Source organism: Falco punctatus, assembly GCF_963210335.1.
Source record: "Falco punctatus genome assembly, chromosome: 15".
NCBI classification, from domain to species: domain Eukaryota; kingdom Metazoa; phylum Chordata; class Aves; order Falconiformes; family Falconidae; genus Falco; species Falco punctatus.
The window spans coordinates 24,082,079-24,107,941 of record NC_137595.1 but is presented as its reverse complement, the minus strand read 5'-3'; the positions used below and the strand labels follow the sequence as shown (position 1 = coordinate 24,107,941).

The 25,863-nt window shown below is 64.3% G+C and overlaps 2 protein-coding genes across 8 annotated transcripts; one reads left to right on the top strand and one right to left on the bottom strand.

Annotated features, from left to right (window-relative positions):
- Positions 1-218: 218 nt before the first annotated feature.
- On the bottom strand, positions 219-7,712 carry BMP15 (bone morphogenetic protein 15). The gene is made up of 2 exons (XM_080365631.1): positions 5,943-7,712; positions 219-5,429 (listed from the first exon to the last, which is right to left on the bottom strand). Exons 1-2 carry the CDS (start codon positions 6,259-6,261, stop codon positions 4,654-4,656), a joined length of 1,095 nt encoding a protein of 364 aa, XP_080221757.1. The 5' UTR covers positions 6,262-7,712; the 3' UTR covers positions 219-4,653.
- Positions 7,713-7,742: 30 nt separating this feature from the next.
- Positions 7,743-21,954, top strand: SHROOM4 (shroom family member 4). 7 transcript variants are annotated; one of them, XM_080365585.1, is made up of 11 exons: positions 7,744-9,725; positions 13,122-13,273; positions 14,482-14,613; positions 15,152-17,138; positions 17,345-17,406; positions 17,818-18,417; positions 18,659-18,774; positions 18,928-19,081; positions 19,166-19,349; positions 19,963-20,235; positions 20,314-21,954. In XM_080365585.1, the coding sequence occupies exons 1-11, from the start codon at positions 9,600-9,602 to the stop codon at positions 20,581-20,583; spliced, it is 4,056 nt and encodes a 1,351-aa protein (XP_080221711.1). In that variant the 5' UTR covers positions 7,744-9,599; the 3' UTR covers positions 20,584-21,954. The 7 variants fall into 7 exon arrangements, with proteins under 7 accessions (XP_080221708.1, XP_080221711.1, XP_080221709.1 ...); XM_080365582.1 differs by having other exon boundaries at positions 7,743-9,725; positions 18,659-19,081; positions 19,969-20,235; XM_080365583.1 differs by having other exon boundaries at positions 17,851-18,417; positions 18,659-19,081.
- The last annotated feature ends 3,909 nt before the right edge of the window (positions 21,955-25,863 follow it).

Sequence of the window (25,863 nt, the reverse complement as noted above, 5' to 3'; positions counted from 1 at the left end):
AAACTGTTCTTATCTCAACCCCCAGGCTTCACCTTTTTTTTGATTCACCTCCCCATCTCACTAGGGGGGGCAGGGAGTGAGCAGACGGCTTTGTGGTAGTTGCTGGCTGAAAGTTAAATCACGGCACACACGCGTCCATGCACATGCATGTGTACACACGATGCATACATACTTTTGCATTTCTATGTATACACAGCACATGCGCAGCACATACAGGCACACACGCATATGCGCAGGAATACATATACACATCTACACATGCATAGACATACATACACACAGGCACACGCATATTTCCTGTGCACATACATAATCTATGCATGTATGCATACACATAGGCACAGGCATATATATCCACACACATGTATAGGTGCAGGCAGACATTCATACATATGCACATTCACACACACACAGAGGTACACCAGCAGTGAGTGGATGTGGTGGGCTCCTGGGGACCCCAACATCCCTTGCCCTGGGGACACATATGGGCAGGTGGGGGCCAAGCAGGTGCTGTGACAGACTCAGCACCCATCGGGTGATAGGCAGGAGCCCACGGGTGCCACGTACCCCCCTGTGCCACCTTCAGGCACATGTGGCCCTGGCACCTGTGTAACCTATCCTCACACAGGTGGGCAAGGGCAAGAAGCTGCTGGATGCGGGCAGGGAGGCAGTGGGTTTATTGCCTGCACAAAGCATCCAAAGAGGCTGAGCTGCACCATTGCCCTGGGGCCATGGGGGCACAGTCCTTCCCCCACGCAGCCCCATGGGGTGCATGTCTGCCAAGGAGTCCTGTTCAGGCAGTGAGCACACAGTAAACGCCAGTTTCTGGTGGTCCCAGTGCAGGGGGTGCTTTCCTGGGATTGCCAGTGTCTGTCTGCACTCATACTGTGGTGGGGCACGGCGCCCAGCCCTGTGGGACAGAGCAGCCATGAGCATTGTGCCAGGGTCCCTGGAGCAGGGGCATCCCTGGGTCGGGGGGGGGTAAAGCTGGGCTCTGCTGGGACTCAGGCATATAGGGGGTACCTAGGCTAGGGACAACGGGACTGGAGGACACGGGGATTGAGGTGCATGGGAGGTCCCTGTGCTGAGGGCAGCGGGGAGTGGTGTAGGGGTGGGAGGTCAGAGGATGCAGAACTGCCAAAGCTTAAAGAGGCTGGTGGGGTTGGGGTACTTGTGGGGCCCCACAGCTGGGGATGTTGGGGTACATGGGGGGATCCCAGGGCTGGAGACACTGTGGGAATGGAGATAGGTGTGGGGTCCCATGGACATAGACTAGGCTGGGCAGGGGGTGATACAGGTGGGACGGGCAGGGGTCCTTGCTCACCTGCAGGCCCTGGTGACGCACTTGAGGCTGTGTCGGCAGTGGGCACCCAGGGGTCTGCTGCCCACCATCCTCCAGAAGGGTGTCAGGCATGGCAGCCAGGTGGCCACATGCCCTCCCACCTCCCGGGGCTCCCACAGCACCCAGAGGGGTGGATGGGGCAGGGAGGGGGGTGCTGAGCCCCTTGGCCCCCAGCGCCCACCCCCCATGCCCAAACCCACCTGGAGGGTGCTGGGGAGAAGCAAGAGGAGGGAGAGAAGCAGCACCAGGCTGGTGGCAGTGCATGGGTGGGCAGGGGAGGCCCTGCCACCTTGGCCAGTGCTCAGTGCAATAGCAGCTGAGGCTGCCATGGTACTGGCAACTCTGGCCGTCCCATGCCTCCACTGGGCACTGCTCCTCCCCGGCCATGGCCTTACACAAATATGGCTCCCACCCCCACCCCCACCCCATCTAGGGGCTGCCAGCATCTCTGCAGGGCACCTGTGAGGGAGGCATCTGGAGCCTGGGCATCACTGTCTGCCTTCTGCTACAGCTCCCAGCAGGGTGCCTAGGGCAGGGGGCAGCTATACTCCACAGCTGGGTAAGCTCCACACCCTGTGCCCCTGCACCTTGCCCGGCCCAGATTTTCCCCAGCACTGCTAGGGGATGTGGGGCAGGTCACCTGCTCCCTGCCAGGTGTCATCCCAGAAGATGGGGCATATGAGGTGGCAGTGCCCACTTGGGATGGGTGGCAAGAAGGGTAGTGACTGGGGACCTGGTGGAGACAGAGCAAAGCCCCAGTGTGGGTTGGGGGCAGGAGAAGGGGCTTGGAGCAGGGCAAGAAGGGCCAGGGATATGCTGGCTGGCCTAGGGGAGAGCAGGGGGCCGGTGCAGCCCCAAGTACAGGGGGCAGCCCCACAGGCAAGACTCCTGCCAGAGCATGGGGTGGAGGCATGTCCTCAAAGGCAGGGCTCCTGGTGCTCTCCACAGGGCTGACGCCAATGGGGTGCCAGGCTGTGCTTGGGGGATTCACACAGCTGTGGGATCCACGGGAAGAGCCACCCCCCAAGGTGCACCAGGACACTGGGCTGGGGGCTTCGCACCCTTCACCCAGCTCTGCCCTGGCAGCCCTGGTGCTGGCACAGTGCCAGGGTCAGCCGCGGGACAGCAGCTCTTTCCCTGAACTGCTGCTCCTCTGTCCCTTTGGCAGTGTCTGCCCCACCACCAGTGCAGAGATCACACTGCTGGGGCAAACCCTCGGTCCCTGAGGGTATCCTAGGAAGGGGTCCAGCCCAACAGGCACAAGATCCCACCAGCACAGTGCATACGAGGGCACAGGGCTGGGACAGACAAACCCAAGTGCCCATCTGTCTCTGGGCACCTGGCAGATCCGAGGGGGGCCACAGCAGTCTGGGGTGCAGGTCCCTGACAGGGCCAGCACTGAGCACTGGCACCCAGCGGTGCCCAGAGCTGGGACAGTGCCCAGCTCCTGCATCTTTCATCATCACTTGCCTGGATGAGTCAACACTATGTGCTTAATGATTGACAAGGGAAAAATCTTTCCCCTGGGGTCAGGTCCTCGAGAGTCCAAAGAAGGTGAAGACATTCCCTTCCCCACAGTCTCCTGGCTAGAGATGGCCAGGATGTGGCCAGATAGGGACAAGGGATAGGAGAGGAGACTGGGGCTCTGCAGCTCCTCACACTGCCAGGACACAAGAGAAACTTTGGGGCTGGCAGCCCCCTGCCCCACAGCGAACACCCACAGGAGGGAGTAAGTGCCGAAACATGCCCACAGAGCTTGGACCAGCAATATTAGATGGGACTGGAGGCCAAGCAAGGGATGAGACCCTGGAGAGAGCCATGAGATAAGGATGCAGAGGCAGTACCCAACTGGTAATGCCACCAAGCACTGGGAACAAGGATTTCTGCTGCCACCTATGCCTGCCTCGCTGCTCAAAGAAGGGTAACTTTGCCCCGGCTTTACAAACACAGGGCACCATGCCCAGGAACAGGCAGGTTTGCCTCAGACACCTTCCTAAAATAGCCCTGGAAGCCAAATGCCCTGATACAGTAACAGATAGCCTGGGGAGACCCAGCTTATTGGCCCCCTGTGGTCCCCCAGGAGCTGCCCAATACAGAGGGATGTGAGGCATCTGATCCCCAGCCCCACTGAGGCAGCTGCCTGCAGCCACATCTGGTCCCCCCTGCCCCAGGGCAGGTCTACACTGCAGGGGAGGCTCTTCTCACAGCTCCTGCTCGAACAAGCTGGGATTTACCTGCTTTCGCACAGCAGGAAGCAGCACCCACCCCTGCAGTGCAAGCACAAGGAGTGCTGCACAATGACACAGTCTATACCAGCCTGTCCCAGGGGAGCAGGGGGAGCCTGCCATACCCCAGAGACAGAGCAAGAGCAGGCCAAAATGGTCTTTAGCAAAATCCATCAATTTATTTATTTACAGTCAGCAATAAATAGAGGGAAGCCAGGTGGCAGGGGTGCTGGGAGTGGGACTGACCCCTCCAGGAACAGGCCGGGACCCCAGCAGATCCCAAGGCCCATGGGACAGCAAGGGTACCAGAAAGCAGAGGGACACCATGACAAGGGTCTAGCCCCTGGGATAGGGTGAGACCCGAGCCCTGCTATAGGGCAAGCCCAGGAGTGGCAGCAGAAGCAGTGAACGGAGCCCAGCATAGGCAGCTGCCTGGCCTCTGGCACTGGGAGAGGAGCCGACAGCTCAGGTCCCTCCAGTTTTCACAGCCCCCCTAGAGCAGAACTGCAGGGGAGGAAAGGGTTTTCCCCCCTGCCAGCCCAATTCCCAGCCCAGTGAGATGCCACTGCAGCTAGGACTAGACAGGATGGGGTGCACGTGAGCTGGGAAGGAATCCCGCAGGCAGGGTTACACCAGATACAGACAGCACCAGCTTGGTGCCAAGCATGGGGACACCTGGATCCCTTGTCCTTCCAGCCCCAGCTCCACCAAGAGACACCCAGCCACCTAAGAACTTTGTGCTCCAGTCCAGGGACCCAGCTTATCTCTGGGAGCATTGGGCCAAGCCCTGCCTCCTGCCTGCCCACCCCCCCAAAAAAAAGTAATCCAACAGGCAGTGGCCATGGGGCTGCAGGAAGGACAGATGCCATGGGTCAACTGCCCCAGCACAGACTCCTGCCTTTAAAAACCTACAATTCACATAAAATTGCCATCGTAAAACCTTCCTGCAGAGCAGTGCCACACAGGGCTGGGGGGGGTGGGGGTGGGGGCAGCGAGCCTGCCCCAAGTGGAGCAAGACAAAACCCTGAAGTCCAGATCCAGCAGGCATAGGCAAAACCTGGGTGTGATATGCCCCGGCAGTGGGTGTTACCGGCAGGTGCAGGCCTCTGCAATCATGTTCTCATACTCCTTGTAGAGGATGCCACCGTCACGCTCGATCATGAGGACGCTGATGGGGCTGTAGCGGTAGGGGACACAGGAGGGCCAGGGCACGCTGGCATCCACCAGCTGATGGATGAAGCTCTGCACCACTGCATGGTTGGGCACGTGGTAGTCATAACGGAGCAGACGGGGACAGGCACCCTTACAGTAGCGTGGATTGTAGCGGTGGGGAGCAATGATCCAGTGGTCCCAGCCCAGCTGGGCAAAGCTGACGGGGAACGGGCGCAGGGAGCAGTCACTCTTCTTCTCTCCCTGCTCCCGCAGGTAGCCAGGCAGGTCATGGGCCAGTGTCCCCATGTCACGCCGGTGCCGACGGTTCTCCACTGCTGGAGGTGCCAGTCCAGCCTGTGTGTCATTGAGGTAGAGGAGGAGGAAGGGGTGGCTAGGTGCCACTGGGGCATCACGATCCCCCGCCCGTCCAGCACGCACACAGACATGCCGCAGCTCCAGGCTCCCCATGCTACCATTCCCTGGCACCAGGTAAGGGGTGACATCTGCTTCAGCCCAACCACGGCGAGGGTGGGCAGCAGGGCTGAGCAGCACCCCGGGTGCCTTGCTAGTGGCTGCCAGCTCCAAGGTGCAGAGCAGGTGACCACGGGCCAGCGGTAGGCTGGGCAGGTAGACTACAGTGGCTCGGAGGAGGTGCTCGGCTTCAGGTTGGCCCTCCAGGCGGTAGGTGAGGGGCTGCACATACCAGCGACCTGCAGGGAAGCAACAGCCAGTGCACCTTTAGCTTGACACAGGAAGCACTGTGCCAGCACAGCCCTCTCCCAGGGTGCTGCGGTGGCCCCACACAGGGCAGCTGAGCCCATGACAGCCAGGTGCCCCAACGGAAGGCAGGAGCCTTAGCAAACAGCAGCTGTGTGCCATGGCTCACTGCTGGGGTGGAGGGCAAAGAGTGGTTGGCGCAACTCCCATCCTCTGCACCATCACCACTGGCCTGACATAGTATCAGGCAGGATGGGATGGGGTGAGTGGCACACAGGGCCAGCGATGCACTTGCCCATCTCACCCCAGGGGCAGGGCAAGCCTGGCCCACCCACCAAGGGGGACCCCACAGCCAAGGGCAGCCCCGCAGTTCACAGGATGTGCCAGTCCTGGCCAGGACACTGAAGAGGGGAAGGAGGCAGGCAGAGACTCCCCCCAGGGCTCAAGTCCACCCCACTGGCTCTGCTAGGCCCCCACACTGCCCTTGCTGCCCACCTGCTCCTTACCTGCCCAGGGCTGATGCTCATGGGAGTTGGCCTGGACCAGGCGGATGGTGTTAGTGCCCAGGCTGCGGCCATGGCGCGGTCGCCCTTCACGATCAGCAGCACGCCAGTACAGGTTCAGCATGTAGCGCAGGGGCTGCCTGTTTGCTGGCCCAGCTCGCCAGCCCTGGCTGCCTGGTGCCCGCACTTGCAGGGCCTGCAGGAGGGGCAGGGGGGGGATGGCAGGCAGGGAGCCAAGGGGCAGTGGGGGCTGGTTTGCAGCCTGGGAAAGGGGCACAGCAAGGAGGAGGAGGAGGCTGGTGAAAGGATGGAGCAAAGCCATGATAAGTGTGAGGGTGGGTGGATGAGCGCTACAAGGTGAGGCTGGCTGGCAACAAGATTAGGGGGAGCCTGGAGTCATACTTCTTTCCCCTGGAGAGGCAGACCTGGTTGTAGCCACTGCAGGATGCTGCCAGCTGCTATCAAGCCAGGACAGCCATGCCAGCTGCTTCAGCTCAGCACATGAACAGAAAAGTGGGGGGGCTCTGTATTCAAAAAGGAGTGCAAATTACGGACTAAAACCCAGACCAGGGGCCAAGCCAGCCAGACTGAAGCCTGGCTATAGGGGCTGTAGAAGTGCCAGGGTAGGGGGGGTAGGGGAGAGGGGGGTGAAGTGGGGTGCGTGGGGAAGGACCAGCTCGCTCAGCCCACCTGCTCCTGACCAGCCTCCTCCTGCAGAGTAAGAGGCCTTAGCTCTCAGGGCCCTTTTAAAGGCATGCCCCCAATCAGGGTTTAAAGGGCCAGGAGCTCCCTTCATCCCAGGGGAGAATGGCTAGAGCCCAGCACTGCGCTCCGCGTTGGTGAGAACCCCTCCAGCTCCCCCCACCCCATGCAGACTCTCTGGCAGTGGGCTTGGCACCTTTGTGCCCATTGCTGCAAGCTGGCATGCATTGCCCAGAGCAGGCACAAAGCCTGAGGGTCGGCTCCCAGGCCAGCCCAGCAGCACAGCCAGGCTGCCCAGTACCTTACTTAGCCCAGCTGAGAGATGGGCACCAAGCCTAGGGACCATGGCACTGAGGCCCACAGGTGGGCAGAGTGACCCAGAGTCCAGTGTTGTGGAGCACAGGCGGGTCAGCCAGTGGTACCCATGCTGTGGGCACCACCATACCTGCAGCTTTACTGGGCTTGGCTATCCCAGCTCTGAGGTCTCTGCTCGCACTTGCCAAAGGTCGAGAATTTGCAAGGGTGATGCCCATCCTGTTGCTGGCATGGGTCATTTGAGGCATTGCCCTTACAGAGGACATTGCCCCCCAGCCCTGGTGCTGCTTCATGGTGCTTATTTGAGGCAGGCTCTATGGGCACACCACAGGGCAAGGTGTGGGCAGCTACAGTCCATGCCCCTGGCAGGGCACCTGGTACACTGCCCAGCCCCACAGGACAGTGCTGCTCTCCTGCTGGGCTGGAGAGGGTCAGGGGAGTTGATGCTCTGGTTGGGAACCACCGGTGTGGGCATAAGGACATGGGGGCAGCTGTGGCATGTATTGATGCCTGCCTTGCCCTGCGAGCTGCCCACCCTCCCCAGTGCCAGCTGGACACAGCAATAAGGTCTGGAAGGGCCGTAGGGGGGGAGGCCAGGGCAGGGAGGGATGTGGTGCTTAATGGGGTGTGGGGTCACACGTGAGCCAGGGTGCAGAGCCCTCACGCCTGGCCAGGCAGCCCTGGTTACTTATTTGAGAAAGGGCACAGCAGCATCCAAGCCCACTGGAGTCTGGGAAAAGTCCCAGGCATGGCAGGCACTGGGGGGCACAGCAAGGGGGGGGGGTGGCAAGGCCAGTGGTAGACATGCCGAGGCCATGCAAAGGGGGGCCGTGTGTCACTGCTGGATGGGCTTCAGTGCCACAGTCTGAGGACCGCCCCACCCTGGTGCCCTGGGACCCCCCAGCCTGTGCAAGGACCGGGCTCATGGCCTGGCTGCCTGCCCCCAGGCTGGGCTGGGGTTTGAGGCAGGCACCAGTGGACAGGGCTGCCAAGAAAAACTCGAGGGACTCTTCCCGCGCCAAGGCTGGGCATACCCGGGGGTAGCTCGCCCGCCCCGTACAGCAAGCCCACCCTCCCGGGCCACAGCGCTGCGCCCGCCCAGCCTGCCGGCATCCGGGGGCCGCGGGCGTTGCTGGCAGGGCTGAGCTTTCCCGGCCGGCTGGGCTGTCTGCGAAGGAGATGAGTAAGAGCCGGGCCCCGGGCGGGAAGGGGAGGAGCGGGACTCCAGGGCTCCCCGGGGAACCAGCGCCGATCCACTTCCACCACTCCCAGCTGCTGCCCACTGCTGCTTTGCCCTGCCTCAGTTTCCCCAAAGGGGCACAGCAGCCCCTCCTGGACCTCGTGGGGGAAAGGCAGAGGTGAAGCACAGCCATGCTGCCACACCTGCCTTGGGGCACCTGGCCGGCCAGGGTGGGGGCCGGAGTGGGCAGGCCAGACAGGAGCTGGCATCGCGTGCTCATCTGCAGGCAGCAGGGCTCAAGGCGCCAGCGTGATTGCTGGGGTGGGGTGCCACGGGGAGCCTTCTGCCGCAGGGAGCTGTGGTGGGTGCTGCATCACCTCGCTGCCACTCAAACAGGCACCTCTTGCACCTGTATGAGCACTGCCAGACTGCTGGCCACACCATGCTGCTGGGCTGGGCTAGGCTGTGCCAAGCCATGCTGTGCCATGCCATGCCAGGCTGAGCTGTGCTGAGATGGCCCGAATGGTGCTGGTCCCTGGAAGTACCATACTGTGCTGGGCGTAACTGGGTCACGCTGTGCTGAACCATCCCAGGCCAAGCTAAACCAGGCTGGGACATGCTGTGCCAAGCCGAACCATGCTTGTCTGTGTCAACCTGAGCTGAACTGCGCTGAGCAAAATCAGACCAGGCTGAGTGGAGCCAAACCAGGTCAGGGCCCTGGCCGTGCCACGCTGTACTGATTTGAACCATACCAGCCCTGTGCTGGGCCACACTGAGCTGAGCCAAGCCGGAACATGCCAGCCTAGCAGAGCTGCACAGCACAATGCCAGGGCTGAGCCATGCTGGGCCAGCCAGCCCATGCTGGCCCCCTGGCTATCCCATGCTGAACCAAATTGTACCGGGCTGAGCTGTGCTGTGCCAGTCCTCCATGTCACACCATGCTGGGCTAAGCTGGACTGAGTTGAACCATGCTGGCTGGGCTCTGCCAAGCTGAGCCAAGCAGCTCAGTGCAGGTCCCTGGGTCCAGCTGTGCAAGGCCAAGCAGAGCTGAACTAAGTAGCACAGTTCTGTGCTGTGCCATTGTGTGCTGAGCTGTGCCAAGCTGTGCCATGCGCTGAGCTGAGCTGAGCTGTGCTATGGCTGTGCTGAAACGGGCTGAGCCAAGCCGTGCCAAGCGAGGCTGTGCCGTGCCATGCCATGCTGAGAAGTGCCATGCCGTGCCTTGCTGAGCCAAGCTGACCAGCGCTAAGCCGTGCCGTGCCTATCCGAGCCCAGCCGTTCCAGCTCAGCCGATCGCAGCCGTCCCCCCGCGCCTCATTGGCGGCGGCGGCGGAGCAGCCCCGGTGCCGGGCCGGCCCCGCCCCGTGCTCGGCCCCGCGCCGCTCAGCCCGGGCGGCGGGGGTGTCATTTCCTCCGCGGTGCGGGGCCGGGCCGGGCCGGGCCGGGATGGGGCGGTAGCTGCCATGGAGCGGGCCGAGGGCCGGCCCGGCGCCCCCCAGTACGTGCATGTGCAGCTGCAGGGGGGCGCGCCCTGGGGCTTCACGCTCCGCGGCGGGCTGGAGCATGGCGAGCCTCTCATCGTCTCCAAGGTAGGCGCCGCCGGACGCGGTCCCGCGTGGGCTCCGCGGCATCCCCCCCGCGAGGGGCCTCCGACCCGGGGCGGGGCGGGGGAACACGACACCCGGTGCGCGGTGGCGATGGGGACACGGGGAGTCTCGGCCGTGGGTTCGCATGTCCCGGCGCGGCGGGGCCGTGGCAGTCTCCCGCACCCACGTCCCCCCGCGACCCGCCACGCCGAGCCGCGGGGGAGAGTGGGAGCGGGGACCGTCGGGGCCGAGGAGGCGGAGGGACAGCCCAGGCCCGGCGGCAGGAAGAAATTCCTCCGGCACATCCGTTGGGCTGGCGACGGGGGGGCCCCCCCCCCGGTCCCGTTCCACGGGGCGCGGCCCCTCCCTTCACGTGCTCACCCGTGGGTGCCGCGCCCCCGGGCACCCCCGGGACCGGGCTCTGCGGGGACGGTGGAGGCCACGGTGGAGGGGACCGGAGTCCGTCCCGTTCCGGCACCCCCTAAGCGCTTGAGCAGGGCCGTGCCCGGGAGAGAGGGCTGGTGTCGGGGTGCGGTGCCGCGCCGGGGGGAGGCGCGGGGGTCCATCCCGCCCCCGCGAGCGGGGAGGGCGAGGGTGGGGTCCTTACGGCCGCAGCGTCCCGCCGCGCGGGGGTCACCGATGCCCGTGGCCCCGCCGGGGCATCGACCTCCTGGGACACCCGCCGGGACCCGAGCAGCAGCCGGGAGTGCGTCCCCCGCGCCGCGGAGCTCGGCCGAGAGCTTGTCACCGGGCGGTTTGGCCGCCTCCCCGCCCGGTGCCACCGTCCTGCCGGGGCCAGGGTGCTGCCGGGCCGGGCTGTGCCGCGGCCCCGGGGCTGCCTTCCTGCCCCGAGCCGGGCTGGCTGCCCCCTCGGGCCCTCCACGCCCTGCGCCGGGACGCGGGGCAGCGCGGTCTGGCTGGGGGAGCTGGAAAAGTGACTCCGGTCCCTGCCCTGCGCCCTGGGGTGGCACCGGCGGGAGCCAGAGCCCTGCCGGGGGCTGGGGGCTGGGGGCACTGCCCGCCCCCCCGACTCGCTACCGGGCCTCGGGGTGGAGGGTCCCGGTGGGTCCGCCGGCTGCTGGCGGAGGGGATAGGGGGGGCAGGGGATGCTCCCGACTGCCGCTGAGAATGGGGGGTGGATCCTTGCGGAACGGGGGTGCCGGCTCCCGCGCTCCCCCCCCGGTCGGGCCGCCGCCACCGCGTGTGCTCTGCAAACAAAGGGGGCTTGTTCCAGCGCTCTGTGCTTTCAAGGGAGGGTCCCCCGGGGCGCCCACTCCGCCGCCGCGGCCAGCCGAGGTGTGTGCATGCTGGCCCGTGTGGGGAGGGCGCAGCCCCCACCGGCAGCACAGGGGCCCCCGCGCCGAAAAGGGGAAAGGGGTCCCGGCGCTAAGTGGGACAGTTTGGCCCCTGAGCCCGCTGCGGGCGGGATCCCTTCCTGCGGCAAGTCCCATGGCACGCTGGATTCTCTGTGGAGCTGCCAAGTGTCCCCCAGCACAGGCCCCCTCAGGCACGTTGGGAGCAAGGAGGGAGTTCTGTGTAGGGCAGGGTGGGCACAGCTCAGGAACTGCCACGGGTGCTGTGCTTTCTAGGACAAGTCTCTCCTGGGGCAGGCAGATAATCCTGTGAGCCAGCCAGTGGCCACCATTAGGGCCCAGAGTGAACACCGGGGGTGATGTCAGGGAAGCACTCAGGGCTGGCCCAGCCAGGCAGGGCAGCAGGCAGCAGGGTTTGGCTGCCAGCGTTGAGTTTACTGGTGGTGAATAGAGAACAAGAGGCTGTTTGTGCCAGTTTTAGCTCCTGGTGAGCAATGCCAGGGCTGAGCTGTGTCTGTCCGTCCTGGCGTGTGTGGTGACCCAGACATGGGTGCAGACCCAGTGGTGTCCTGCACTGGAGGGGGACCTGTCACAGCTAACTCAGCCCCGTGGCCATGGCAGGTGGGACTGGGTGGGCGCTTGGCTGGGCAAAGGGCTGGGGTGAAGGTACAGCCTGCCCGGCCAGCCCGCACAGCTGGAGCAGCCCAGTGGTGGGCAGCAGCATGGCAGAGGTTAAGCCCAGATGCTTCAGCCAGTGCACGGTGGGACTGGGAGCCCTTGCAGGCAGCTGTGGACCCCGTGCCCAGGAAGGCATCCCCACAGCTGATTCTGGGGTGGGAGGGCAGCCTACCGGCACAGGTAGGCATGTCAGGCTGTGCCCAGCCTGGGCAATGCATTGCAGTCCCCAGGTCCCTGAAAAAATGGGGAGTTGTGGGGTGCTGGGCACAGCTGTGCCAGGCAGAGCCATGGGGCAGTGCTACACTGGGCAGGACTGGGTGCCATGTTGCCCGTGGGCAGCAGGTTGCTCCTTGAGCCCCTGTCCAGCACCACGGCTGCGAAGGGGTGCCCAGGGCTGTGTGCCTGGTGGCCAGCCTACTGGGAAGGTGCAGGTGCCACCCTGCAGCAGGGCCTGGCTGCCGAGATGGCACTGCAGGCATTGTAGGCAGAACGTGTTTCTCTGCTGGACTGGACGTGGCAGGGCAGGGTGAGGAGCTCTGTCACAGGGCAGGCCAGCTTTGCCCGTCACCTTGCGGGCAGCTGTAGGGTCTGGCCAGGTCAAGCTCCACATCCACACTGGGCATGGGGACTTGTACCCCAGGTCCTGCCCCATGCACCTGCATACCCCATGCCACTGTCACCATGCAGCCCAGCAGCTGGGCTCGTTTGTCCTCCTTGCAGTGTGAGGGGCTAGGCACGGTGGTACCAGGCCATTGAGAGTGGCAGGATGGACAGAGATTTGTGTCAGCCCCAGATGCTCTGCCTGTCCCAGCTGGGCACTGCTCACCCCAGGACTGCCCACACTGTATCTACCTGCTGGGGCAGAGGGGACTTGCTGGGACCCCCCAGTTCTGGCAGCGCTGTGTCGTCCATGCCATGGCAGTATGGGGTACCAGGCTTATTTTGGCTGTGGGTGGCAGGATGGGGTAGGCATGTGCCAGGGCCAGGCACAGCTCGGCACTTCCCCTGCTGTTGGCTTCACTGCGTGCACACAGCATGATGGCATCCTTCAGGCACTGAAATAACTGCGGGTGCCCAAGCAGGGCTGACGTGGGGCTGGGAGCAGCAGTGGGGGGCTGTCACCCGCGCTGGACAAAGAACCCTTGTGCTACCCCCGCCTGCGGGGGAATCTGCTGGGACAGGACATTTTTCTTCTCCCCCCGCTCCCTGATGCCCTTTCCTTGCTCAGAAATTCATGTGACTGGGGCAGGGGGGGAGCCTGGTGCTGCAGATCCCTCTGCAGTGCCTGGGGTGCAGGCACCCCTTTCTGAAGCCTTTTTCTCCCCTGGCACCTGGTGGCAGTGTCACCACCACCCCCAGGGTGTTCTGGGGGCTGTGTCCCCCCCCAACACCCGTCTTTGTTGCCCAGGTGGAGGATGGGGGCAAGGCTGCTCTGTCCCACCGGCTGCAGCCAGGCGATGAGCTGGTGAACATCAGCGGGACGCCACTGTACGGGTCCCGTCAGGAGGCCCTGATCCTCATCAAGGGCTCCTACCGCACCCTGAAGATGATTGTCCGCAGGTTGGCTGCGCTGCGTGTTGGGGGGCGGGGGGGCGGAGGGTGGTGCCAAGGCCCGGGAGGCATCACCTGCCTGGGGCGCTGGTAGGAATCTGGCAGTGCCCCCGTCCCCAGCCTGGAGGTGCTCCCCAGCCTGGAGGTGCTCCGTGCTTTGGCGTAGGACTGAGTAGGGTAGTAACTGGGTAGGGGGCAGCCCCACCATGGCTGCCAGCACCCCTTGGTGGGCGGGACACCAGCCCAGGGTGCTGCCAGCAGAGCCAGGGCAGTGCGGCAGGCTCGCCACCCCCTTGCTAGGCGGTATCCTCAGAGTGTGGCCGCTCCTCTCCCTTCCTGCCTGCCTGCCTGCTGCCTGCCTGGGAAAGGAAGGAGAGGCAGGGCTGGGCTGTGCAGTTGTCCGTCCACCCCCCTGCCGACCCGCATCCACTCCCTTGGCTGCATCCCGACCGGGCTCCTGTTCCAGCGGTCCCTAGGGGTTGGGGCGGCGCAGGGCGCTGCCCACGGGACAAGGGGTGCCGTGGGGCTGTGCTGGGGCTCAGCATCATCCATGGTGAGTCTGGGGGCTCTGGGCAGGGGGTGGGACCACTGTGCTAACCCCACTGCTCACCCCTGTCACCCAGCAGGTGTTGGGGCAGCGCTGGGCACTTGGCGGGTACAGGAGGTGGCATCTGCCCGTGTGTCTGTGCAGTGGCACTGGACGTCGCTGCTTGTGTGCGCTAGGGTGGCTGGAGACCCCCACAGCTGCTTGACACAGGGGGTGGGACAGGGCTTGGCACCTGGGGACCCCTCCCTGGGGACACAGTGTGGCCAGATTGCTGCAGATGCTGAGGGACTGAGGAACAAGGGGGAAGGTCAGGCTTGCAGTGGGGACACAGATGTGGCCCCAGGGTCCTTGGCATGGCTGCCTTGGATGGACCTTCACCCTGCCGTGGCATTGCCTCTGGGCTGTGCTGGGGCCATGTCCTCGGTCCGCTGCTGATGCTGGCAGTGGGGCTGCTGCAGGCAGGGGAGCCCCATCAGCGGTGGGGGGCAACCGTGGGATCCCACTGCCCAGCACTGGGTGCTGGCAGGGCTGGACGCTCCTCCCTGCCGTCCTCATCGAGCGGGTGCTGGCCTGGGGGGGACAGGAAGCCCCGTAGGAAGTGACTTCAGCCCTGGTTCCTCGGCCCAGCTTCCTCCCCATTCTTGTCCTCTCCTGCTGTTGCTCTTGGCAGGAGGAGCGTGCCCGTCCTCCGGCCCCATTCCTGGCATGTAGCCAAGCTCACCGAGAGCCGCCCCAACGCCCCTGCCATGCACTGCCTTGCTGATGCCTTCAGCCTCTCCTGGCCCTCGGGGTGTGATGTCAGGTGAGACCCCCTGACCAGCCCCCATGGGCACCCGTGGGACCGTACAAGGGGAGGGAGCTGGCAGGGCACCTACTTGGGTTGGGGCGGGAGGGGTGTGGGGTGTGTGAGTGCTTGCTTGCCCCGCACCGCTGTCAGGCATCACCCCGTGTCCTGTGCCTGTGCTGCCCTTTCCCCTGCCTGATGACTTGCTGGCTCCGGGCAGGAAGGGGCGGTGGCTCCATCGGAGTTGGCCAGGAGCTGCCGAGTCCCTGTGCCCCTGCTGCCGGTGTGGGCAGGGCCTGAGTGGCTGGAGCCACGCACACCCTGTGCCCCTGAGCCCATTCCCCCTGCCAGCACTGGGGCAGTCTCGGTGCTGCCCCCGAGCCCGGGGATGAAGGGCAGGCGAGGGCTGCACTGGCCGGTGCCCTCCCCATCCTGGGGGGTGTATGTGGTGGGAGGGCATTGGCTCCCTGGGATCTCTTGCCCACCAGAGGGGCTGGCAGGGATCAAGATGGGGGGTGGCGGGCACCCCTAACACCGGCATGGGGCCGGGTGGCAGCGAGCTGTCCCTGCAGTGGAACCCACTGTCCCGGCACTGCAGCACCGACCGGAGCAGCTCCATCGGGAGCATGGAGAGCCTGGACCAGCCTGGCCAGGCCTGCTATGAAGGCGACCCCTCACCCATTGACCAGGGCATCTACCACAGCAAGCGGGACTCAGCCTACAGCTCATTCTCCACCAGCTCCCTCACCTCTGACTGCACTCTCTCCCTCCGCCCTGAGGAGACCACCTCTGTCGACTCCAGCCTCCAAGGCTCCTGCAAGCCCCCCAACGGGCGCTACCTGACCACAGGGGCTGAGCCACCCACCAGCCAGCACCCCGAGGCCTGGAGGGTGCCTATGCCCCCCCAGCCCCCTGTCAGGAGGGACAGTCTGCGGGCAGCCCCAGCCGGCAGAGGGGACAGGCGCTGGGTGTCAGTGTCGGTGGACATGCTGCATGCCAAGGGTCGATGGATCTCTGACACCTTCCTCTGCCAGAGGGATAGGGAGGCAGAGGCAGCAGGTGGGAGGATGCCAGTGCCATACCCCATGAAGGACCGCCTCTCTGCCAACCAGTATTACATGCTGAGCTCCCACCCCAACCGATGCCCAGCCGAGCCACACCGGGGGGAGGGCACGGAGCCTGGTGACCAGCTGTACCTGGATGGCAGCGTGCACCAGGTGCCAGATGCCATGGCAGCAGGTGACAACCTGCTGCTGTCCCCCCTCAAGGGCCATGCGCCACACCGGCACAGTGCTCCTGAGCAGCTGCTGGCCTCCCAGCTCCGCTCCCTCCAGGTGGGCTCCAGCAGCGGGCGAGCCTCACCAGCCCCCGATGGGCACCACTGGACCCTCTCCCCGCTGCACCCTGAGGGCAGCCGGCCAGGGACTGCGGTGGCTGCCCAGGACCCCCAGCTCTGCCCAGAGCCATGCTGCTGCCTGCCGCCCTGCCGCTGCTGCCCTGAGCTGCAGCGAGCCTGTGGGCAGGATGGGCAGGGGGCCAGCCCAGTGCGTGGTAGCGAGGGGCCGGCAGAGGAGGAGAGCCGGGCAGGGGGCCGGCGGGCTGGGGGCCCACCCCACCGCTCTGCTCAGATGCGCCGCCGCAGCGACCGCTTTGCCACCAGCCTGCGCAACGAGATCCAGCGGCGCAAGGCCCAGCTGCAGAAGAGCCGGGGTCCCGGTGCCCCGCCACCTGGTGAGGAGCCGGTGGAGGAGGCAGAGGAGCCCCCCGAGGGCAGCGTGCTGGTGGAGGGACCCCGTGCCCCAACCAAGCGTCTCAGCCCTGCGCCAAGCGAGGATGGCAGGAACCCCAGCTGCTCGGAGGACCGGGGCATCCCCACCCCTGACCCACTGCCGGTTCCCAAAGGACCCTCATCCCCGGAGCGGGTGGTGCGGACGGGCAGGGGCCACTGGCGCTGGTCCTCAGAGCACAAGCTGCAGTTGCAGCGCTCGCCCAGTCCTGGTGAGCTGGAGGGCTACAGCCAGGGGCCTGCGGCCCCCAGCTCCCCGCCACGGGGCACCGATGAGGCCGTCCTCCTGCCCTTTGCCGACCGCCGCCGGTTCTTTGAGGAGAGTAGCCGGCCGGTGCCACCCCGGCACAGCAAGCCCTCGGCGTGTGATCCCGGTGCCTTCCAGCCCCACGGCCCCGAGCGCCGGGACATCCGCCACCTCTCCATGGACCAGACCTATGGCCCCCCATCACCCAGCCAGCCGGCCTCCACCGGCCTCTATGCTGAGTGCTGCCGGGAGCAGCCCCCCTGCTACAAGCCGCAGGGGAGGCCGGGCGAGCTGGAGTACCTGCGGGGCTTCTACCCCTGCGGGGTTCCCCTGTGCCCTGAGCCCTGCCGCTACTGTGGCAGGGACCTGTGCACCCCACCACTGCCGCGCAGCCACACCTGTCGCTGTCACCCCCAGCCCTGGGCACGCTGCCCCGACTGCTACTGTCCAGGCCCCCGCCCTGGGCGGGAGGAGAGTGACGCCTGGCCCCCCCGGAGAGCTTTTGCCACGGTGAGTGAGCCCCCCAGTACTGTGCTGGGGAGCAGCACCGGCACCACCCTGCACTCCCAGAGCATGACTGTGGGTTGGGGTGGGGGTGCTGTGACCACAGGGTGCCCTGCAGACCCCATGCATGCCTACTGTGCCCGGGGGTCAGGGGTTGCTGGAGAGGGGAATGCTGACCCCGCTTTCACACTCCCTGTCCTTCCACCATGCAGGAGTTTCCTCCAGATGAGTGGGAACCACCGGCAATAACCAGGAAAGCCAGCCAATCCGTCAGGTGAGCCCATGCCAGCTGCCAGGACGTGCATGCCACTCGGTGGGGACCTCTGCTAGTGAGGCACAGGGATCACTGCGATTTGGGTGATGATGTACAAAGTGCCTCCCTTAATGCCCTGGCCACAGCTGTGCTGTACCCTGAAAAGTGGGGGCGCGTGCCACCACGGGCAAGCAGGGCCTGGGGGTGTGAGGAGGTGCCCGTGGCAGGGGAGTCCCTCCATACCTGTCGCCAGGGGGCTAGGAGTGTCTCTGGGGGGCTGTATCCAGCACAGGGGCACTGGGAGAACCCAGGCTCTCCCCACTAGCGGGACTGGGTGACTCCAGCTGGTGAAACTGCAGCAGGGGTGGACATGAGCTGCTGGGGGTGGGGGGTGACTATCCAGGGGGGATGGGTGCCCCTTTCTCTCCCCAGTGAGCTCTCCCACCACCAACTGGGCTTCCCAAGGCTTGGCCCCTTCCACCCGTGCTTTGAGAGCACCGAGCCGGAGTGGACACCCTGCTACCGGGCCACATCCACGCACGACCTCTCATGGGATGGTGACCGCCTGGCCTGCTCCCCCGAGAGTCCCCCGGACCCCCTGCACCGCCCACTGCGGGGCAGAGCCTTCTCTGAAAGCCACCTCAACTTGGAGCCTGCTAGCCCCCGGGGCCGCGACCAAAGGAACCTTCTCCGTGACAAGCTGGACCCCTCTGGCATCCCCAAAAAGAAGGGCCCCCCACCTCCCCGCCCGCCTCCCCCCAACTGGGAGAAGTACAGGCAACGCCGGATGTCCCAGCGCCTGCTGGATGGTTCTGGGCATGGCTCTGCCTTCACCGCTGCCCCTGTGCCAACCTACAGCGTTGCTGAGGCTGTATGCGAGCGGACCCAGAGCCTCAGTGGGGAGCAGGGGGGCTGGTCCTGGGGGCATGCCGCTCGCTCCCCTGCCCCACCGGGTGCCTGGCCCCGACCTGAGCCCCCCAGGTCACTCCACAGGATGCCTGAGCCCGATGCTGGCAGTGCCGAGATTTGCAGGCAAGTGCCGCCATGGCGTGGGGGTGGGAGCGGGGCTGTGGGCACAGCCTGGGCACGGGGTAGCTTTGGGGACATGTGACCCTTTGAACCCTGTGTTGGAGCATCCTAATCCACCCCTTGGGGCAAGCTATGGGATTTTTTGGGGGTGGGGGTGTCCTTCCCTGGGGTGGGCATGGCCCTACATGTCCCCCATGGGTGGGCAGGGGAGCTGATGTGGGTGCCTCCACATGGGTGTTGGCAGGGTGGCAGGGGCTGGGGAGGAGCGGCCGAAGGTGAAGCGCCCCTGGGAGACGGAGGAGCAGCCCCAAAGTCTCAGCCGGAACCAGGAGCGGGGCTGGGCTGGCCCCCATGGTGTGGGTGAGTGCTCCCTGCCCCTGCATGGAGGCCCCAGCCCTGCCACCCCAGAGGCACCCAAGCCGGGCCCTGGCAAAGCAGAGGGGGTGAGCTGCCAGGGGGGCCGGCCCCAGCCCCACCATGTGGACTCGAAGGAACTGCTGTGGGATGTGGCAGGCAGGGACCGCTCCCTGGCTGGTATCCTGGCCCCCTCGGCCCCCCTCAGCACTGCCACCGAGGTGATGGGTGAGCTGCTGGTGGCGGGGGAGTGGCAGCCCCGGCGGGAGCATTTCCGGCGGGACTGGCGCCTGGAGGCCCTGGCGCAGGACAGGTAGGGCTGGCGTGGGTGTACTGGGCACTGTGCTGAGGACAGGCGGTACCCCACTGCCACGGCGCTGAGCCCGTGTCCCTGCAGGCAGGGCTTCGAGCCCATCTCGCCACCCCCTGGGAGCACTGCCAGCTCTGCATCCTACCCAGCATATTATGGCATGGCATCGGGCAAAGCTGAGCCGCTCAGCAAGGTAAAGGAGCTGCCAGAGGTGGAGAGAAGTTCAGAGGATGAGGAGGAAGAGGTGGACCATGAGCTGGTGGAAAAGAAGGTAAAGTGGGCACTGCTGGGGACGATGCCCTCAGGGTTTCCCACTGCAATCGCTGGGTGCTCTGGAGACCAGACACATTGCTGGATGCTCACAAGGAGTGGGGCATCGTTGCTTCCTTGCGGGAACTAGGAGCATCACCAGATCCTCAGGGGGACCAGGGACATTGCTGGGTGCTTGCAGGGACCAGAAGCACTGCTGGATGCTCACAGGGGCTGGGACATTGCCAGGTGCTTGTGAAGACCGGGGGTGTTGGGTGCTTCTGGGACCTGGGAGCGTCACCAGCTGCTGCTGAGAACCAGGAGCATCCGCTCAGCGGAACTGGGGGCATTGCCAGATGCTGGCAGGGACAAAGGGCATTGCTCAAGTGTTTGCAGGGACTGGGACATTCCCGAGTGCTCACAGGGACCAGGAGTGGCGCTGGGTGCTTGCAGGGACTGGGGACATTGCTGTATGCTCACGGGGTCTGAGACACTGCCAGGTGCTTGCAGAGATCGGGGACATTGCCAGATGCTTGCGGGGCACAGTGCAGCATGGCACCGCTGCACCCAAGTGCTGGTCCCCAGGTCCCAACAGGGGGTGGCCCCAGTTGCCCCTGACCCCTTCCCTCTGGCAGCTGCAGCTGATTGAGAGCCTGAGCCGCAAGCTGGCCGTGCTGCAGGAGGCGCAGCGGGGGCTGCAGGAGGACATCAGCGCCAATGGGGCACTGGGTGAAGATGTGGCTGCCCGCCTGCAAGCCCTCTGCACCCCAGGGGAGTTTGACAAGTACCGCCTCTTCGTGGGCGACCTGGATAAGGTGGTCAATCTCCTGCTCTCCCTCTCGGGTCGCTTGGCCCGGGTGGAGGCTGCCCTGGGCAGCCTAGGGCCGCATGCCCCCACTGAGGACAAGGTGAGCACGGGGCAGGGGGGCACCTGTGGGGTGTCGGGGTGTGGGACCCTGTGCCATTGCTGCCCATCTTGCCCACAGGTGGCCCTGCGAGAGAAGCAGAGGCTGCTGGTGGCACAGCTGGAGGATGCCAAGGAGCTGAAGGAGCATGTGGGGCGGCGGGAGGAAGCGGTGGGTGCCATGGTGGCGCGATACCTGCCTGCTGAGCACCTCCAGGACTACCAGCACTTCGTCAAGATGAAGTCAGCCCTCATCACCGAGCAGCGGGAGCTGGAGGAGAAGATCAAGCTGGGCCAGGAGCAGCTCCGGTGCCTGCGTGAAAGCCTCGGCCAGGCCCCCAAGGGCTGCTAGCCCCCTGACCAGCCTCCCCCCAGGACCCTGACCATGGCCCCAGCTTGCTGGCCCCTCAAGGGCTCTCCTTGCACCTGTCTGTCTGTCCAGCCCCTGCCTTTTATTTATTTTTCCAGTTTACTGAGCAGGGGAGGGGGTGGTGCCCGCCAGGCACAGGCCAGGGCGGGTCGTGCCACAGAGCTGCCCTGGGCTCTAACAGCCACCCAGCTCCCCGTGGCCCATGACGACCAGGGGGATGGATCTTGTCCCCCCCTCCCCGGGTCTTTCTGTGCCTGCAGGGGACCCTCTACCTTGCCCTGGACACCAGTGGCTATCCCGCAGCTGGTGCTGCACCGAGTGCCTTAAACACCCCCTGGCTGCCTCAGAGCATCCCCATGCAGCAGTGCCTGGAAGGGTTAAACCATTCTTGCACTCCATCATGTCTTATTTGTCTGTCATGTCTGTTTGTCCAGTTCTGTCTGTCTGTCCGATGGGAGCTGAAAGAATTTCGGCCCCGGGCATCCTTTTCCTCTCCATTGTGTCTGAAACAATGGCCCTGGTTAGCAGTTCTTTAACCCAGTCCCGGCCGGCTGAGGCACTGCAGGGGGCCAGTGCCGGTGCTGGTGAGTGCTGTGCACCCCTCTACCGGGGGACACTGCGGTGCCCTGGCATGGTGCCCTGCCAGAGGAGGAGGTTCTGGGAGCAGTAGACCCCCTGCCACCAGTGCTGTGGGCACAGGGACCACCCAGCCTCATCTAGCCCTTGCCTCCAGCCTCTGCCCCAGCACTGGGGAAGGATTAATAGAGGAAAAACCACCCTAAGGATGAAATGGGGTACCTGTCCCCTTCCTCTGTGCTGCAGCAGCCCCAAATAGCACTTGGACCTCACGCTGGGTCATCCCATCTGCCCTGCCGCTGCCTGTATGCCCCCATGGGCCGGGCAGGTGCCTTGCTGATTTTGCACAGGGGTTTCATGGAAGCGGCAGCAGCTGGGGGTGGGCCCCAGCCCCTTTGGGGGTGGCCATAGCTGGGTGGCCCAGCCCCAGGGTGCAGGCAGCACCCATGCCTACCCACTTGGCACTGCAGCACACACCCCCGGTGTGGCTGCCCATGCCCCTGATCCCATTGAACACTATGCCCCACACCTACCTGGCCCTGCCCTGGGACAGTGCCTGGCAGGAATGGGGTCCCCCGCATGCCCCCCATCTCAGCCACGCCCTGTGCCTGCCCAGGAACACTGCTAGGACCAAAGACTGCACCCAGTGGTGGATATGCTGCTCTTGGGGGGACTGGCATCCCTTACTTAGTAGGTCACTGTGCTGGTGTCCGTGCCTTGCTGCGTGCCATTGTGCCTCTCTCACACTAAATGAGCAGCAGCAGCTGCACAACTGTTCCAACTTGTGTCTCGTGTGGTTTGTCCCTGCAGCCCCAGCCAGTGGCGATGGGGCTGGCCAGTGACTGCCAGAGGGGCAGATGCCCCAGCTAGGCTGAGCCAGGTCCTGTCAAATGCTTGGGACCCAAATGCTCCCGTGGCACCACAGGCACCAGGGATTCAGCCATGGGCAGGGAGTCCTCTGCACCCAGTGCCACCAGGCTGGGTCAAGGCAGGGGACAGGGCCTGGACCCCTCCCCAGGGGCACATGGAGGCGGCACAGTGCTTGGGTGACAGTTGTAGCATTGTCCCTGGCACTCACAGTGACAGCGTCACCTCCAGAGTTTTTGGGGTGGAATCAGGGCCGGGGGGATGTCTAGTGGGGGTGGCAGTGCTCAGCGGGGTGGCACGGTGCTGCTGCTGCTGAGCTGGCTCCAGGGTGCCCCAGTTCACCCCAGCACACCAGGGCAGCATGGGTGGGCATGGCTGCCGTCCCCTTGCTAGCAAAGCACCTTTCTCGTGGCCTCTGTGTGCCAGCCGGGCACCAGGGAGCAGGGCCTGGTGCCCCATCCCCATGCCAGGGCAGCGCTGGCCCCTGCCCACGCGTGGCAGCCCCACGATCCCGGGCAAAAAGGGGGGAGCCGCAGTGCAGGGCCAGTGTTGGCCGCTGGGTGGCACCAGCACACGTGTGTGAGCAAACGCGCGCGGGGTGGGCACGTGTGCACGCACACACAAGCGGATGCATGAGAGCAGGTGTGTGAGCACACGTGCGTGTGGGTGGGCATGGGCATGCATCAGCGGGTGACATGTTGGAGCATATGCACATGCGTGTTGGTGCAGAAACACAGGAATGTGCTTGTGTGTGAGCCCATGCATGTGCTGGTAAGCACATGTGCACAGGGGTGAGTGTGTGAGCACACACCAGGGTAACGCAGGAGCATGTAGGTGCATGGCTGAAAGCATGCTGATTGTGAGCACGTGGCTGCGTGAGGGAATACAGGCACATGCGTGTCAGAGCACATAGGTGAACACATGCGTGAGCACAGGTGAATGCCTGCGCACACGTGAGAACACAGCTGAACGCGCGCACACACAGGTGAATGCAGGAACATGCACCTGAACACACATGCACAGACAGATGAGTACACACCATACATGTGAGCACACGTGCTGGGAGGAGCACAGCCCCATGCCAGGGAGCACAAGCACCAGTGGCGAGTGACTGCACATGTGGGTGAACACACAAGGGTGAATGTGTCCATGTATGTGTGTTGTGCACATATGAATGCATGCACATGTGTGTGTGCACACAGGTGAGCAAATACACAGGCAGGTAAGTGCACATGGGTGAATGCATGCATGTGTAGGTGTGTGTGGGCACAGCCACACGTGCAAGCCCATGCATATGGGTAACTACAGGCATATGGGGAGGGGGATGCATGTATTTGTGCCCCATAGTCTCCGTTCGAGACTTGCTTGCCCCTCCACGCAGCTCCTACTGCTGCCAGGCAGGACCATGGACCCAGAGCATGGGATGCAGCCAGGCTGCTGGCTACCAAGACCCTCAGTGCCTGCGCTGGATGCAGCCATGGGGTGGGGGTCCTGGGGTTCCCTGTGTGGGACCCCAGGGGAGCTGCAGGCCAGCAGGCTCACTGTAGCATGCAGGGCTACTGGGTCTCCCAGAGGTGCAGAGAGAACCCAGACACACTGGGGTAGCCCCTGATCATGCTGTCTGTCTCACCATCACTGTAACCACTCCATTTTACAGTTCCCTGGTCCATATCCCTGTATCCCACACCCTCGGTCCTGAGGGACCAGGAGGTGGGGGAGGATGAGGACATGGGGGGGTAGCGATGCTCTAGTGAGAGCCAAGCCCCCTGTGTCGTCCCCCCCCCCATGTGAACCAGGGAGTCCCAAAATGTGGAGGTCCAAATCCCGCAGCAGGTCCCCCTGCCCCCTTGCTTATTACAGCCCAAAGAGCAAAGCCACACACAAGGTGGGGGATGAGGGAGACCCAGGCCCCCTGCCCCTGGGTGTGGCCCATGGCGGGGTGGGGGGATGTGGGACTCTTGTCCAGGCCTGGTCATTTGCCAGCATGGAGGTCACAGGGCAGCAGTGGTTGAGGGCTGGGCACCAGGGGCTATGGGTCCCCATACTACGAGGCCAGGGCCATGTGCATGCTGTGGGGTGGAAAGAGGAGGGCCAGGCCCTCTCTCCCTCCCCATGGTATTTTTGGGGGCACACCCATATGTGTGCACATGTGCATGTGAGCTCCATATACACACCCTGGAGCGTGTTCCTATACAAATACACCTTTGCATGCATGCATGTGCACCATAGAATCGCAGAAGGGTCTGGGTTGGGATGGATCTTTGACCATCTAGTCCAACCCTCCGGCCAGGGACATCTCGCACTAGATGAAGTTGCTCAAACCCTGCCCCCCACCCCCAGCCTGGCCTTCACCAGTCCCAGGAATGGAGCATCCACAGCTTCTCTGGGCAACCTGAGCCCCCTCATCAAAAAACGTTTCTTCCCTATGTCCAAGCTGAATTGCCCTCCTTCAGGTCAAAACTGTCGCCCTTGTCCTGTCGCTACAGGCCTGGTAAAAAGTCTCTCTCGGCCCTTCTTCAGATGTTGAAACGCCGCAGCAAGGTCTCCCCGCGGAGCCTTCTCCAGGCTGAGCAACCCCAGATCTCTCAGCCTCTCCTCCTAGCAGGGGGGTTCCAGCCCTCGGACCATTTCTGTGGCCGCCTCTGGCCCCGCTCCAACAGGTCCGTGTCCTCCTTGCGCTGGGGACCCCAGAGCTGGGTGCAGTGCTCCCGGGGGTCTCACCAGAGCGGAGCAGAGAGGGAGAATCCCCTCCCTTGACCTGCTGGCCATGCTGCTGGTGATGCACCCTGGCTGCAAGTGCACATTGCCAGCTCATACAGTTTGTGTGCATGTGTGTGTGTGTGCGCGCACAAGTAAGTGTGTGGAGGCATCAGTGCATGTGCTCATCCGTGCCCGTGCATGCCCATGCATGTGTGGCCATATGCATATGTAGTTGCATAGAGGCAGTGCGTGTGCTTGCCTATGCCTGGGATGCATATGCCTGTGCATGTATGGATGTGTGCAAACACATGTGCATGGCAGCAGTATTTGTGCTCACCCATGCCTGTACATGTGCATGCATGTGCCTGCATGGGTGTGGGCACATGCACATACATGACAGCAGTGCATTTGCTCGCCCATGTCTGAGCACTGCATGCTGATGCATGCATGGGTGTGTGCACATGTATGTGCATGGCCACAGTCTGCATACCTGCCTGTGCCAGCCATGTGCATGCCCTTGCATGTGTGGGTGGCGTACATGTATGTGCATGGTGGTGCCATGTGTGCTCACCCATGCTCATGCACATGTACGTGCACGGATGTGGTACAGGTGCCGTCCCATGCCTGGGATGTGCATGCTTGCTCATGGGTGCCTGCATTCACACATATGGGCATGGCAGCTATGTGTGTACTTGATGATGCCCACGCACGCGCCTGTCCATGCCTGCGGGGACAGTGCACATATATGTGCGTGGCCATGGTGGCTGTGCTCTCCCCTGCCTGCACATGTGCTGGCCCTTGCCTGTGTGGGCGGCACACGCATGTGTGCATGGTGGCAGTGCGTGTGATCGCCCATGCCTGTGCGTGTGCCTGCAAGAGCGGTGCACCTGTGTGTGCCCAGCGGCAGTGCATGTGCGTGCCCATGCCCAGGCTGAGCATGCCTCACACATGTGGGAGCACGCACATGCATGTGCCCGGCGGTGGTGCATGTGCGTGCCTGTGCCAGGGGTGTGTGTGGGCGGTGCACACGTATGTGCGCGGCGGCGGTGCGAATGCCCGCCCGTGCCCGCGTGCTTGGGGCCGTGCGTGGGCCGCCCGTGCCGCGATGCGCAGCAGCGC

Excerpts from the sequence above, each read along its gene's own strand:
- SHROOM4 (XM_080365581.1), top strand. The coding sequence starts at position 9,600 with ATGGAGCGGGCCGAGGGCCGGCCCGGCGCCCCCCAGTACGTGCATGTG. Across the intron at positions 17,407-17,817 it reads AAAGCCAGCCAATCCGTCAG|TGAGCTCTCCCACCACCAAC; the intron begins GTGAGCCCATGC and ends TTCTCTCCCCAG. Across the intron at positions 19,082-19,165 it reads GAGGCCCTGGCGCAGGACAG|GCAGGGCTTCGAGCCCATCT; the intron begins GTAGGGCTGGCG and ends GTGTCCCTGCAG.
- BMP15 (XM_080365631.1), bottom strand. The coding sequence starts at position 6,261 with ATGGCTTTGCTCCATCCTTTCACCAGCCTCCTCCTCCTCCTTGCTGTG. Across the intron at positions 5,430-5,942 it reads TGAGCATCAGCCCTGGGCAG|GTCGCTGGTATGTGCAGCCC; the intron begins GTAAGGAGCAGG and ends GCTTCCCTGCAG.